At 44.1% G+C, this 13,699-nt stretch overlaps 1 protein-coding gene across 2 annotated transcripts in view; it reads right to left on the reverse strand.

Annotated features, from left to right (window-relative positions):
* The window catches only part of ABCB10 (ATP binding cassette subfamily B member 10), a gene marked incomplete at its 5' end in the record, with an annotated part of 32,565 nt that extends 30,075 nt beyond the window's left edge, over nt 1-2,490 (reverse strand). For both annotated transcript variants that reach the window (XM_082674030.1, XM_082674029.1), the window contains one exon: nt 1,995-2,490. In XM_082674030.1, the coding sequence (XP_082530156.1) occupies nt 1,995-2,490 (496 nt within the window). The remainder of the gene's footprint in view (nt 1-1,994) is intronic.
* Between the last annotated feature and the right edge of the window lie 11,209 nt (nt 2,491-13,699).

Here is a 13,699-nt window from a genome sequence, read left to right on the forward strand (position 1 = left end):
ATCAGTGAAAAAAGACTGCAGAGCAACCTTGTAGGCCACAGCTGTTGGAAGATATCTGCAAATTCCTACATAAAGTGAGACACAGGGAGGAGGGGCCGCGGAGAGCATCGAGGACTGTGGTTCCTTTAGAAGAGAAATGGAAATGACTGTTCTCAGCAGATACCTATAAACATTTCAAATGGCGGACCCTGTTTTTAAAGTTTCTGACACAAATCACTTAAGACCAAAGTTTTCTGGTCACACAGTTCAGGCAGCATGCTCACCAAACTACTGAACACAGATGAAAACAGTTATTCAAACGTACAGCGGAATTTTTGAAAAAGGATTTTTGTATTCCTTTTCCTAAAAATTAACAAATTAACATTGGAATTCCTTTTCTTCAACTCAGCTGTTTTTGGCCTCTTGATTTAAAAGTACACACACACACACACACACACACACAGGCTAAGGACTAGACACAGAAAGATGAGGCAGACACAGCCCCTTTCCCAAGCAGCTCACAGGCCAGTGAGAGCTCCTAGCCTCAAAATTTTCTTTTAAAAGAGGAAAAAGGAAAAAAAACTTTATTTCCATAAAAATACACGCACAACCAACTGAGCGATGAGATAGTTCTCTTTATACCTCAGTAATACCAAGAAGCCCCCTAAACTGTAACAGTCAGTGAGAGGTATAAATGTTCCCACTCTACTGCCCTCCTCCACGGCACCGACCTGCCCTACATCACAAATAGCTCTCTAGGACTATCCTTCCTAAAGCAATGGACTTGTAACAAAAAAAGGGGGGATTCTCTCCTCTTTCAAGCCTAAGAACCTCACAAGCCCTCTTTGCAAGCCCTCATCACATGTGCAGTTTCATCTCCAGTCACATATCTTTTCATCAATGTTTCTCCCCCACTAAGCTGCAAGCCCCAGCAGGAGCGGGAACCATGCTTCTTCCTGCTCATCAGTGGAACCCAAGGGCCTAGCACACAATGAGACTCAATATTTATTAAAGAAACGAAGACTTGGAGAAGTCTCAAAACCTTTGAGATCTTACAAGGCCCTTGCATTTAACCATTTCTCCATTTATGGCTAAAATGACAAGCTATACAAAAATCTGTTTATCTGGATTTTGTTTCTAAAGATATTCTTTTTTTTTTTTTTTGCGGTACGTGGGCCTCTCACTGTTGTGGCCTCTCGCGTTGCGGAGCACAGGCTCCGGACGCGCAGGCTCAGCGGCCATGGCTCACGGGCCCAGCTGCTCCACGGCATGTAGGGATCTTCCCGGACCGGGGCACGAACCCGTGTCCCCTACATCGGCAGGCGGACTCTCAACCACTGCGCCACCAGGGAAGCCCTAAAAATACTCACTTTGATTTCTTTTTAAAAATTACTTAATTATGATTTAGTTGGGTTATGACTCACAGTTTCTCAACACTTCTGGAGTTTACAGATCAGTGATCACGACCAGTGTTGACTCTTCTGATAAGAACTTAGTAACTTCCTGCCTTCCACCCAGGAGACAAAAGCAGGGGACAAACCTGAAAAGTTTACACTGCTTTGCTTCACAGAGTAAAAATATTGTTGGCTGCTTAATAAACTTGCCTGAAGCACGCACATATGACAACATTGGTTTATTTGGGGCTAGGATTAATTTTACAAAGATACGGGGAAAAAACCCAGGTCATTCTGAGAACGCCAGCAAAGTAAAAACGGAATAGACCCGAAAACTGCAACACTGAGATGCTACCCCATTTGTATAACATGTATCAAGATAAGAAAACAAACATTAGCTCTGGGAGCAGATTCCCGGCGGGCCTGCCGGCTCCACACCGCTACAGCAGGCGCGCTCTGTCCGCGCTCCAGGTGGGGACGCCTAGGTAGAGGCACCCCGTCCTCCGCACCGTTTCCAGTGGCCCCGGGTCCCCCTGACGCCACCGCAGTGCCCCTCTCGGCGGCCCCGGACCTCGCGTGTGTAAGGTCGCGGTGACCGAGAGGAGGGGACGGCGGCCCTACCTGCCAGCCTCCGGCGCTCGGGCTGCGCCAGCCTTAGGAGCTTCTGGGCCTCCGAGCGCCCGGCAGCCACGGGCCGCTGCAGCGGGTCGTGTCCGGGGGTCGCCGCGGCCGCAGGCAAGGCCGGCTCGCGCAGCCAAGCCTCGCCCCCGGCCCGCGCGACCGCCGCTGGGCCACCGGGGAGCGCTGCGCGCGGGAGCCGGGGGACGCCGGGCCCGGCGAGCGCCCCGCACCTGGAGGGCCCGGAGGGCCGCGTCCACAGCGCCAGGAGCCGCGCCAGGCCCGCGCCGCCCGCGGGGCTGCCGGGACCCCCGCCCGGGCAGCGGCCCGCCCGGCACCGCGGGGCTCGCGCGGCTTCGCCACCCTTGAGGAGCGATGGCCCCGAGTCCCCAAGCCGCGCCGGCGCCAGGAGCGTCGGCGGCGGCCGGGTCCCGGGGTCGCGGGCGGCCGGGCCCCGCCTCAGGAGCAGCCGCAGCGGCCAGGCCGGGGGGCCGCGCATGGCGCCGCGTCCGAACCTTGCGCCTCGGTCCGCAGCCTCTCCTGTGCTCGCCGCCGCCGCTCGCCGGCTTGGACCCCCGCCCCGACGCCCGCCCCATCCCGGCCCGCGCGGCCCCGCCCCGGGGCGGCTAGCCCGGCCCCGACCACCCCCGGGCGCCCCGGCCCGCAGCGCCCCCCACCGGGCAGCCCAGCGACTGGCGCGCCGCCGGAGCCGCAGTGGCTGAGGCGGAAGAAAGCGCCGCGCGCCGCTACGCCTGCGCACTGCCGCGCGGGGAGCAGTTTCGCCCTCCTCTGCCCCTCCGGAAGAACCTGGGAGCGGCGCGGGCCCTTTCTCACGCCCGCGCACGGCGGAGCGCGCAGGCGCGATCACACGGGCCCGGCGCCCGAAAGAGGAGAGCGGACAGCGCGCTGCGGCAGTGCGCGGGCCTGGGGACCGCTGTGCGGGACGGGCTTGGCGGTGAGTGAAACTTGGGTCTCTGAGAGGGAAGGGGTCATCTCTTAACGTGGACAGACGTGCGGGAGCGGACGTGGCCCCGGCGCGCCGGCCGCTCCGATTAAGGCCGGGCAGAACGCGCAGTGTTTTAATACGGAGCGCGGAAAGGAGGAGGGGAGGGTCTAAACCCACTGGGACGCGGAGACTTCACGGCAGGGTGTCTGTACCCCGGAGCCTGGTCCTTATCTAAGAGTCGTGGTTCGGGAAGGTGGATAGCTTTTTGTTGACTCGTCAGTATTTTAAAGGCCGGGACTCGGGTGAGACCAGTGAGAGGCAATTGCCTCAGTTGCAGTATTTATGGATTCGAAAACAAAAGTCAATAATCAAGATAAGTATTTTAGTTAAAAAATTTTTAAAGGCCAAAATTAATGCAAAAAACCCATAATGAACAATATATCAAAATATCAAATGCAGGATCTGCCCCCGCACTTGTACGAGCCCACCTCTCTCTCCTCACCTTGATCCCAGCCCTGGAAGCCTTATTTCCAAAATCAAGCAGTTAGCAGCTTTATTTGCCAATTTGTTTGTTTAATTTTTTTGCGTTAAAATACCGTTTATCTTGATTACTGGGGCTATTTAGGGTTCCCCTAAATTTTGCCCCTAGGAGAGTGCCTCACTTACCGCCCCCTACTTGGGGCCCTGGTAGATAAAGACTGTAGGACTTTTGAGGAGAAGTACCCATAATGGAAAGATAATGCGGGATTAAATCGCTCTCTAAATGCCCTTGTGAAGACAGCAGGAAGCATGCCATCCTCTAAATTCCAACCTGAGAGCCAGGGGGGCATGGAGTCCCCCCAGGTTACCTTAGGTCAGCCTCTCCCTGGTGTCTGCATTCTAGAATGCAAGCTGTGATTGAAGCTGACGCTGCTGATTTATGAGTAGGTATGTCCTACTGGGAAAGATTTTGTTAGGTGACTTCTGCAAACAAGAGAGATACAGTGCCTCATACCCCACATCATGTCAGAGAATGACCTTCTCCCAGTTGGAGAGAAAGTGACAATTTTAACTCAAATCTAATCTTCCTCTTCTTTTCTGTTTCCTACTTTCCAGAAAACTGCTGCTGCTGATCGCTGGGGAAGGCAGGACTGGTCTTTGCTTTCTGCCTTCCCTGGAATGACGTCCGCCAGGCCTTTTCAGCCAGCAATCTCTGGGGCCTGGAGTCAAAAGAAAAATACCTGAAGTGTAGCTGATGAAAAAACCAAAACTCTCTGTGTTGCTTGCATTTCTAACAGTCAGTTGATAATCTGAAAATTATCCCTGACAAAACTGTCATGCTTAAAAAAAAAACCAAAAAAACCCCACCCAGCTATCATATGATATTCAAGGCAAGAATTTTTTTATTTACTAGCAAAGAATCTAAAGAAAACGTCCGTGGCTCTTTAAAAAAAAAATACAATGGGGGAATGGAGCAGGGAATAATAATTGGCTGAAGGCTCATCTGGACTTATATAGTCATCACACCAAAAAAAAAAAAAAGTGAAAGTGTGGCCTGCTCTAAATATATATATTCAATATATATTGGCAATTTTATATGTGTGTGTGTGTGTGTGTGTGTGTGTGTGTGTGTATTCCCATTTTAAAATAAGGATAACTTCTCACTGCCTTTTTAGAAGTTAGTATAAAAATTCCTTGGCCACTGAAAAGGGCAAGAAATGCTCTAAGGTGACTTTGGGAAAGAAGGGAAAAAGCCACTTAGATATGAGTGGATTAGTAGTACAAAATTCCTCGGGAAAGCAAGGAAAGGCTGCACATTAATTCTGAGACAACAAGCAGAAGTTCAGATGCTACCCACAGCGAGACAGAAAGGGCTCTCGGCAGAGGGGCGACTGAACCAAGTAGTAAAATCTGGCCCTTGGTGAATAGATGCTTAATAGGTTAGGCGGCCAGTAGGTGTCGAATTCAAAAAGGATGTCTTTTGGCTGAAACTTGAGATCAGTTGAGACTACTTCAGGAACAGCTCCATGTGTGGGTCCTTGTCGCTCTCAAAGGGTGACAAGGTGGACAACAGGAGGGGGCCCCCCTCAGAGCACAATAGCACGGGAAGCAGACAGAAGTCTCCCCGGCCTGCAGTCTGATCTGTGATCTAATGGGGGATCATTTGACCCTTCTTAGTTCATTTCTTTTTCTCTGCAGCTTGCAGCTCGTCCTGTCAGGGACAGGGTGGCAGGGTGATGGCTGAAGGTGGAGCATACAGTTCAGTGAATCACAAACGAAAGGACTAGGATCCACGTGGGGCAGAAGTGCTTTGTAAGTTCCTCTGAAATTAAGCTTTTGGTAAGTCATCCACCCTGTGCTTACAGCAAATGCCGATATGGCTCAGGCAGGCTGAATGCAATGTATGTAGAAGGTGTCAGCCTCTTTGGCTTTTACCTTGTCTCTCTCACCTTCTCCCAAAAGATTCTAGAGAAAGGTTGTTACAGGTTAAATTGTGTCCCTCCAAAAAAGGTATGTTGAAATCCTAAGCCCCAGTACTTCAGAATGGAATCTTACTTGGAAATAGAGTTATTGCAGATATAGTTCAGATGAGGTCATTTTGGAGATGGAGTAGGGTGTCCTTATAAGAAGGTGGCCATGTGAAGACAGAGACACACGGGGAAAATGCCACGTGATGACAAAGGCAGAGACGGCAGTTATACAGCTGCAAGCCAAGGAACACCAAAGATGGCCAACAAATCACCAGAAACTGCCAACAGGCAAGGAGGGATTCCCTACAGGTTTCAAAGGGAGCGTGGCCCTCCAAAACCTTGATTTCAGAATTCTACCCTCTAGAGCCATGAGACAATAAATTTGTTTTAACACCCAGTTTGTTTTTGTTTTATTAAGGTAGCTCTAGGAAAGTAGTACAAAGGTCAGTATCTCGTCTGATACTGCAACACATGCTCACTGTTTGTCCACTTAATCATGTTTGGCCAAAAAAGCAACTGAGTTATTCAGGCTACTTTATTTATTTATTTTTTAAAAATATTTATGTATTTATTTATTTGGTTGCACTGAGTCTTAGTTGTGGCACGTGGGCTCCTTAGTTGTGGCATGCAAACTCTTAGTTGCGGCATGCATGTGGGATCTAGTTCCCTGACGATGGATGGAACCCGGCCCCCCTGCACTGGGAGAACAGAGTCCTAACCACTGTACCACCAGGGAAGTCCCTATTCAGGCTACTTTAAATAGTCAGTTTGCAGATCACATCTGGTACAGTGCTTTACTTTATTATACCAAAAAGTATGTTCAGCAGCTGTCCAGATTTCAGGCTACACAAAGAACCTTGCATGATCTAATGAAATGTAGCTCGGGACTGTTCCACAAAAGACAGCATAAATGAAACTAGACGGTGCACCTGCTTCTATGCTCTTTATAACATTTAGGTATGGTATTATTTCTCATGTTAAGAGGCTGAGGTTGTACCCAGATATACAGAAAACGTACCCATACCCTATTACTTTTCTCATTCAGTTCTAGTTTCACCTCATGCTTAAAGATGCAAGGTTGACTGCAGGGTATATGATAAGTGTATTTTTCAATCCAAAATATAAGATCTTAACACCATCATTCCCATTCCAATTTGTAGATTTTTAACTATAAAATTAGGTGCAGACCTAATAGAAAAATGCGCAAAGAAAATGAACAGGCACTTCACCCAAAAGGAAATTCAGATGGCTCAGACATATTAAAAAAAAGAAAAAAAAGGTGTTCTGTCTAATTTTTAATGAGACATGAAAATTAAAATGACAAGCAGATACCCTATTCCTTTAACAATTTAGTGATGATCAAAAAGTTCAACTATATTGTATTGATGAGAGTGAGGTATAAAAATAGACAAGGCTGATGTAAATTGCCACAGTAGTTCTGGAAAGCTCTTATATCTATTAAAAATGTAAATGCATATATCCTTTGATCCTGCAGACGCCCCCAGGATTTTAAGAAATAGACTTTTATTTTCCTAGAGCAGTTTTATGTTCACAGCAAAATTGAGTGGAAAGTACAGAGAGTTCCCATGGACCCCTTTTTCCTACACACAGCGCAGCCCGCTAACCACCACACCCCCACCAGATGGGACATTTGTTACAATGGATGAACCTCCATTGATGCATCATCGTCACCCAGAGTCCATAGCATACATGAGGGTTCGCTCTTGCTGCTGTACATGCTGTGGATTTTAACAAGTGTATAATGACATGTATCCACCGTAATAGTACCATAGAGAGTATTTTCAGTGCTCTGAAAATCCCCTGTGCTTTGCCTATTCATCCCTCCCTCCCTCCAACCCCCTACAGCCACTGATCTTTTTACTGTCTCCATAGTTTTGCCTTTTCCAGAATTCCACATAATATAGTTGGAATCATACAGCATGTAGCATTTCAGATTATCTTCTTTCACTTATAATATACATTTAAGTTTACTCCATGACTTTTCATGGCTTGATAGTTCATTTCTTTTTATTATTGACTAATATTCCATTGCCTGGATGTACCACAGTTTATTAATCTATTCACCTAGTGAAGGACATCTTGGTTGCTTCCTAATTTTGACAGTTATGAATAAAGCTGCTGTAAACATCTGTGGGCAGTTTTTTGTGTGGATGTAAGTTTTCAACTCCTTTGGGTAAACACAGAGGAGCACCACTGTTGGATCATAACATTAGAGTATGTTTAGTTTTGTAAGAAACTGCCAGACTTCCTTCCAAAGTGTCTGTATATTTTGCGTTCCCACCAGCAATGAATGGGAGTTCCTGTTGCTCCACATACTCGTCAGCATTTGGTGTTGTCAGTGTTTTGGATTTTAGCCATTCTAATAGGTGTGTCACTTCTAGGAATTTAGGCTATATGTATACTCCCACATGTGTGGAATGATAAATATGTACCAAATATTTATTACAGTATTGTTTATAATAGCAAGACTGTAAATTACAGTCCAGCATTAGGGCATTAGTTAAATAAATTGAGGTACATTCATGCAATGGAAGACCATGCGGTCTTCAAAAAAATGAGGCAGCTCTACATGCACCAATTTGGAACCATACCCTAGATGTACAATGAAAATAGCAAGGTGCAGGGCTGCATGTATAATATAGTGTATTTGTGTAAATATATATATATATATATAAATACACTGACAAAAAATATAAATACACTAATATTCATATATTCATAGAATATATTTGGAAGGATACACAATGAACAGTGGTTGCCTCTGGGGAGAAGTGAATGGGGTATAAGGGTAGGTGTCCTGTAACTTTTGGATTTTTCACCATTATTCAAAAATCAGTTAAAACTATTGACTAACTAATAAAACAAAGATAAGAAAAAAAAGGAAGAAGATATTTTTTAAGATAGCAAAAGATTACCTAAAAGCAAAATATGAGGGAGTTCCCTGGTGGTGTAGTGGTTAGGATTTGGTGCTTTCACTGCCATGGCCAGGGTTCAGTCCCTGGTTGAGGAACTGAGATCCCACAAGCCATGCAGTGTGGCCATAAATAAATAAATAAATAAATAAATATAAAATACCAATCTCCATCATTGTCTATAAAAATAGATAAAGAACCCGCAGCCACTTGAGAAAATTAACGGAGAATGGTCAATTCTGAGACATTGTGGTAGATTAGACCTTAAAGATACAGAAAAATTCTCAAAGCCTCCAGGCAAAAGGGTTAAATAACTTGCAAGGGCAAGAGAACTAGACAGCCTTCAGACTTCAGACTTCTCCAAAGTAACACACGAAGTAAGGCAACCATGGAGCAGCACAGAAAAGAAAAGTATGAACTAAAGATTTTAGTCTGTATTAGTTGCCTAGGGCTATCGTAACAAATTACCAAACTTGGTGGCTGAAAACAATGGACATTTATTCTCTCAGAGTTCTGGAGGCCAGATGTCTGAAATCAAGGTGTTGGCAGAATTGGTTTCTTCTGGTGGCTCTGAGGGACAGTCTGTTGTTCCATGCCTCACTCCGAGCTGCCAGTGGGTGCCAGCAACTCTCGACATTCTTGGCTTGTAGCTGCATAACTGCAATCTCTGTCTCTGTCTTCACATGTCTGTGTCTCTGTTTAAAATCTCACCCTCTTTTCTCTAGAAGAACACCAGTCATTGCATTTCAGGTCCATCCTAAATCAAGGATACTCTCATCCCAAGATTTGCAGATAATTATATCTGCAAAAACCCAATTTCCAAATAAGTTGATGCACAGGTACCAGGGGTTGAGACTTGAATATCTCTCTCTCTTTTTTTTTTTTTTTTGTGGTACGTGGGCCTCTCACTGTTGTGGCCTCTCCCGTTGCAGAGCACAGGCTCCGGACGCGCAGGCTCAGCGGCCATGGCTCACAGGCCCAGCCGCTCCGTGGCATGTGGGATCTTCCCAGACCGGGACATGAACCCGCGTCCCCTGCATTGGCAGGCGGACTCTCAACCACTGTGCCACTAGGGAAGCCCTCTCTCTTTTTTTTTAATGTTAATTTATTTATTCGGCTGTACCGGGTCTTAGTTGCAGCACACGGGATCTTTATTTGTGGCATGTGAACTCTTAGTTGCTGCATATGGGATCTAGTTCCCTGGCCAGGGATCAAACCTGGGCCCCCTGCATTGGGAGGGCAGAGTCTTAGTCACTGGACCACCAGGGAAGTCCCTTGAACATCTCTCTTTGTGGGACACTATTCAACCCACTATATTCTCCTTCAAGTATCAAGACTATAGAAAAATTGATTTGAACATGCAAAAGCTTGGGAAAAACAGAGTTTATGAGCCCCACTTGAAGAGTCTATTAGAGGATGAACTTCAACTAAGTGATGTTGGGGAAAACTTTTATAAAGCCAGTATAATGTTGATACTGATTCCTGATTAAAATAATACAGAAACAATTACAGAGTGATGTCACTTATGATTATCAAGGCTAAGATACTTTATTATTTGTTAGGGCTGCCTGAACAAAATATTACAGACTGGGTGGCTTAAACAGCAGACATTTATTTTCTCACAGTCCTGGAGGCTGAAAGTCCAAGATAAGGTGAGAACAGGTTTTGTTTCTTCTGAGGCCTCTCTCCTTGGCTTGCAGATGGCCCCCTTCTCCTTGAGTCTGCACACGGCCTTTCATTTGTATGCATGCCTGTCTTGGTCCAAATGTCTTCTTCTTATAAGAAAACCAGTCACATTGGATTGAGACCCACCCTAAAGACCTCATTTTAACTTAATTACCTCTTTAAAGACCCTATCTCCAAACACAGTCACATTCTGAGGTACTGTAGCTTAGGACTTCAACATTTTAGATAGACACAATTCAGCAGACAGATACTAAACAAAATATTAGTAAACAGAATGTACCACCACATTAAGGAAATAATGCATCATGTCCAAATACAATTTAATCCTAAAATACAAGGTTGGTTCAATATTTGGAAATTCATTAATATAGTACAATTGACCCTTGAATAACATGCAGGTTAGGGGCACCGACCCTCTGTGCAGTTAAAAAATCTAAGAATAATTTATAGTTGGCCCTTGGTATACACAGTTTCTCCATTATCTGAAGATCCTCTGTATCCCCAGCTCTACATTTGAGGATTCAACCAATCATGGATTGTGCAGTACTATAGTATTTACTGTTGAAAACAATTTGAGTATAAGTGGACCCACACAGTTCAAACCCATGTTGTTCAAGGGTCAACTGTATATACCATATTAACAGATTTAAGGAGAAAAATAATATCAGCTCCCTAGATTTTGAAAAATCATTGACAAAATTCAACTCCTATTCCTATTTGTATATATATCATATATCTTAGCTCTAAACCACCATCTACTTAGAGGGGAAATACTAGAGGCATTTCTATTAAGATCAGGAACAGGAAAAGGATGCCCATTATGTACATTACTACTTAACACTGTATTGATACTAGAGGTATTAACCAATGCTAATTATAAAAGGAGACAGGAGAATTGGTAAAAAAAAAAAAAATGCAGATGATATGATAGTAACCCTAAATAGCCTCAGAGAATCAAAATTAAAGCTGACTCAACAAAAAGTTTCATTAAGATAGCAAAATATTATACAATATCAGCATACAAAAAATAAGAGGGACTTCCCTGGTGGCACCGTGGTTAAGAATCCGCCTGCCAATGCAGGAAACACAGGTTCGAGCCCTGGTCCGGGAAGATCCCATATGCCGCGGAACAACTAAGCCTGTGTGCCACAACTACTAAGCCTGTGCTCTAAAGCCTGCAAGCCACAGCTACTGAGCCCTTGTGCCACAACTACTGAAGCCTTCGTGCCTAGAGCCCGTGCTCTGCAACAAGAGAAGCCACCACAATGAGAAGCATACACATGCAACGAAGAGTAGCCCCCGCTCGCCACAACTGGAGAAAGCCCGTGCGCAGCAACGAAGACCCAACGCAGCCAAAAATAAATAAATAAAAGAAATAAATTTCTTAAAAGAAAAAGAGGCTTCAGATACACAATTGCCCTTTAGACAATATAATATAGAGAATGTATTTAGGAGTAAACATAAAAACAAATGTGCAAAATTTATATGGGGATACTTTGAAACACTTCTAAAAGATACAACAGTGAATTTTAAACAAATGGAAAAACATCCAGTGTTCTTAGATGGAACATCTCAGTATCATAAACACATTAGTTCTCTATAAGTTAATTTATGAATTTACATGACCTCAATAAAAATACCACTAAATCTTTTCTAGGACCCAATCAATTTGATACTGAAGTTCATGTAGAAAAATAAACATACAACTAGGAAAACATGGCCAAAATATATGAAAAAGTACTGACCTTACCTAGTAATTAAGTGCGAATTAAAGCCATGAGATACCAGTCTCTCCCTACTAAATAAACCAGTTGCATTAACCAATATATTAAATGAACCAAGATATTTACAACAACAAGTATTTACTGTATAGCACAGGAAACTATATTCAGTATCTTATAACAACCTAGAATGGAAAAGAATCTGAAAAACAACATTTTTATATATAATGTTTTAAATTTTTTTTTTTTTTTTTTTTTTGCGGTACACGGGCCTCTCACTGTTGTGGCCTCTCCCGTTGCGGAGCACAGGCTCCAGACGTGCAGGCTCAGTGGCCATGGCTTACAGGCCTAGCCACTCCGCGGCATGTGGGATCTTCCTGGATCGGGGCAGGCGGACTCTCAACCACTGCACCACAAGGGAAGCCCTAATGCTTTAAATTTTTAATCTTTTAAAATTTTAGAATTTAAAAAAATTTTTAATTAAAAATTAATTTTTTCTTTTTTTTAACATCTTTATTGGAGTATAATTGCTTTACAATGGTGTGTCAGTTTCTGCTTTACAACAAAGTGAATCAGTTATACATATACATATGTCCCCATATCTCTTCCCTCTTGCATCTCCCTCCCTCCCACCCTCCCTATCCCACCCCTCTAGGTGGTCACAAAGCACCGAGCTGATCTCCCTGTGCCATGTGGCTGCTTACCACTAGCTATCTATTTTACATTTGGTAGTGTATATAAGTCCATGCCACTCTCTCACTTTCTCCCAGCTTACCCTTCCCCCTCCCCGTATCCTCAAGTCCGTTCTCTAGGAGGTCTGCATCTTTATACCCGTCTTGCCCCTAGGTTCTTCATGACCACTTTCTTAGATTCCGTATATTTGTGTTAGCATACGGTATTTGTTTTTCTTTCTGACTTACTTCACTCTGTATGACAGTCTCTAGGTCCATCCACCTCACTACAAATAACTCAGTTTTGTTCCTTTATACGGCTGAGAAATATTCCATTGTATATATGTGCCACACCTTCTTTATCCATTCATCTGTTGATGGACACTTCGGTTGCTTCCATGTCCTGGCTACTGTAAATAGAGCTGCAATGAACATTTTGGTACATGACTCTTTTTGAATTATGGTTTTCTCAGGGTATATGCCCAGTAGTGGGATTGCTGGGTTGTAATGGTAGTTCTATTTTTAGTTTTGTAAGGAACCTCCATACTGTTCTCTATAGTGGCTGTATCAATTTGCATTCCCACCAACAGTGCAAGAGGGTTCCCTTTTCTCCACACCCTCTCCAGCATTTATTGTTTGTAGATTTTTTGATGATGGCCATTCTGACCAGTGTGAGATGATATCTCATTGTAGTTTTGATTTGCATTTCTCTAATGATTAATGATGTTGAGCATTCTTTCATGTATCTGTTGGCAATCTGTATATCTTCTTTGGAGAAATGTCTATTTAGGTCTTCTGCCCATTTTTGGATTAGGTTGTTTGTTTTTTTGTTATTAAGCTGCATGAGCTGCTTATAAATTTTGGAGATTAATCCTTTGTCAGTTGCTTCATTTGCCAATATTTTCTCCCATTCTGAGGGTTGTATTTTCGTCTTGTTTATGGTTTCCTTTGCTGTGCGAAAGCTTTTAAGTTTCATTAGGTCCCATTTGTTTATTTTTGTTTTTATTTCCATTTCTCTAGGAGGCGGCTCAAAAAGGATCTTGCTGTGATTTATGTCTTAGAGTGTTCTGCCTATGTTTGTCTAAGAGTTTGATGGTGTCTGGCCTTACATTTAGGTCTTTAATCCATTTTGAGTTTATTTTTGTGTATGGTATCAGGGAGTATTCTAATTTCATTCATTTACATGTAGCTGTCCAGTTTTCCCAGCACCTCTTATTGAAGAGGTTGTCTTTTCTCCACTGTATATGCTTGTATCGAACATAAGGTGACCATATGTGCGTGGGTTTATCTCTGGGCTTTCT

This window comes from Grampus griseus, assembly GCF_964374135.1.
Source record: "Grampus griseus genome assembly, chromosome: 16".
NCBI classification, from domain to species: domain Eukaryota; kingdom Metazoa; phylum Chordata; class Mammalia; order Artiodactyla; family Delphinidae; genus Grampus; species Grampus griseus.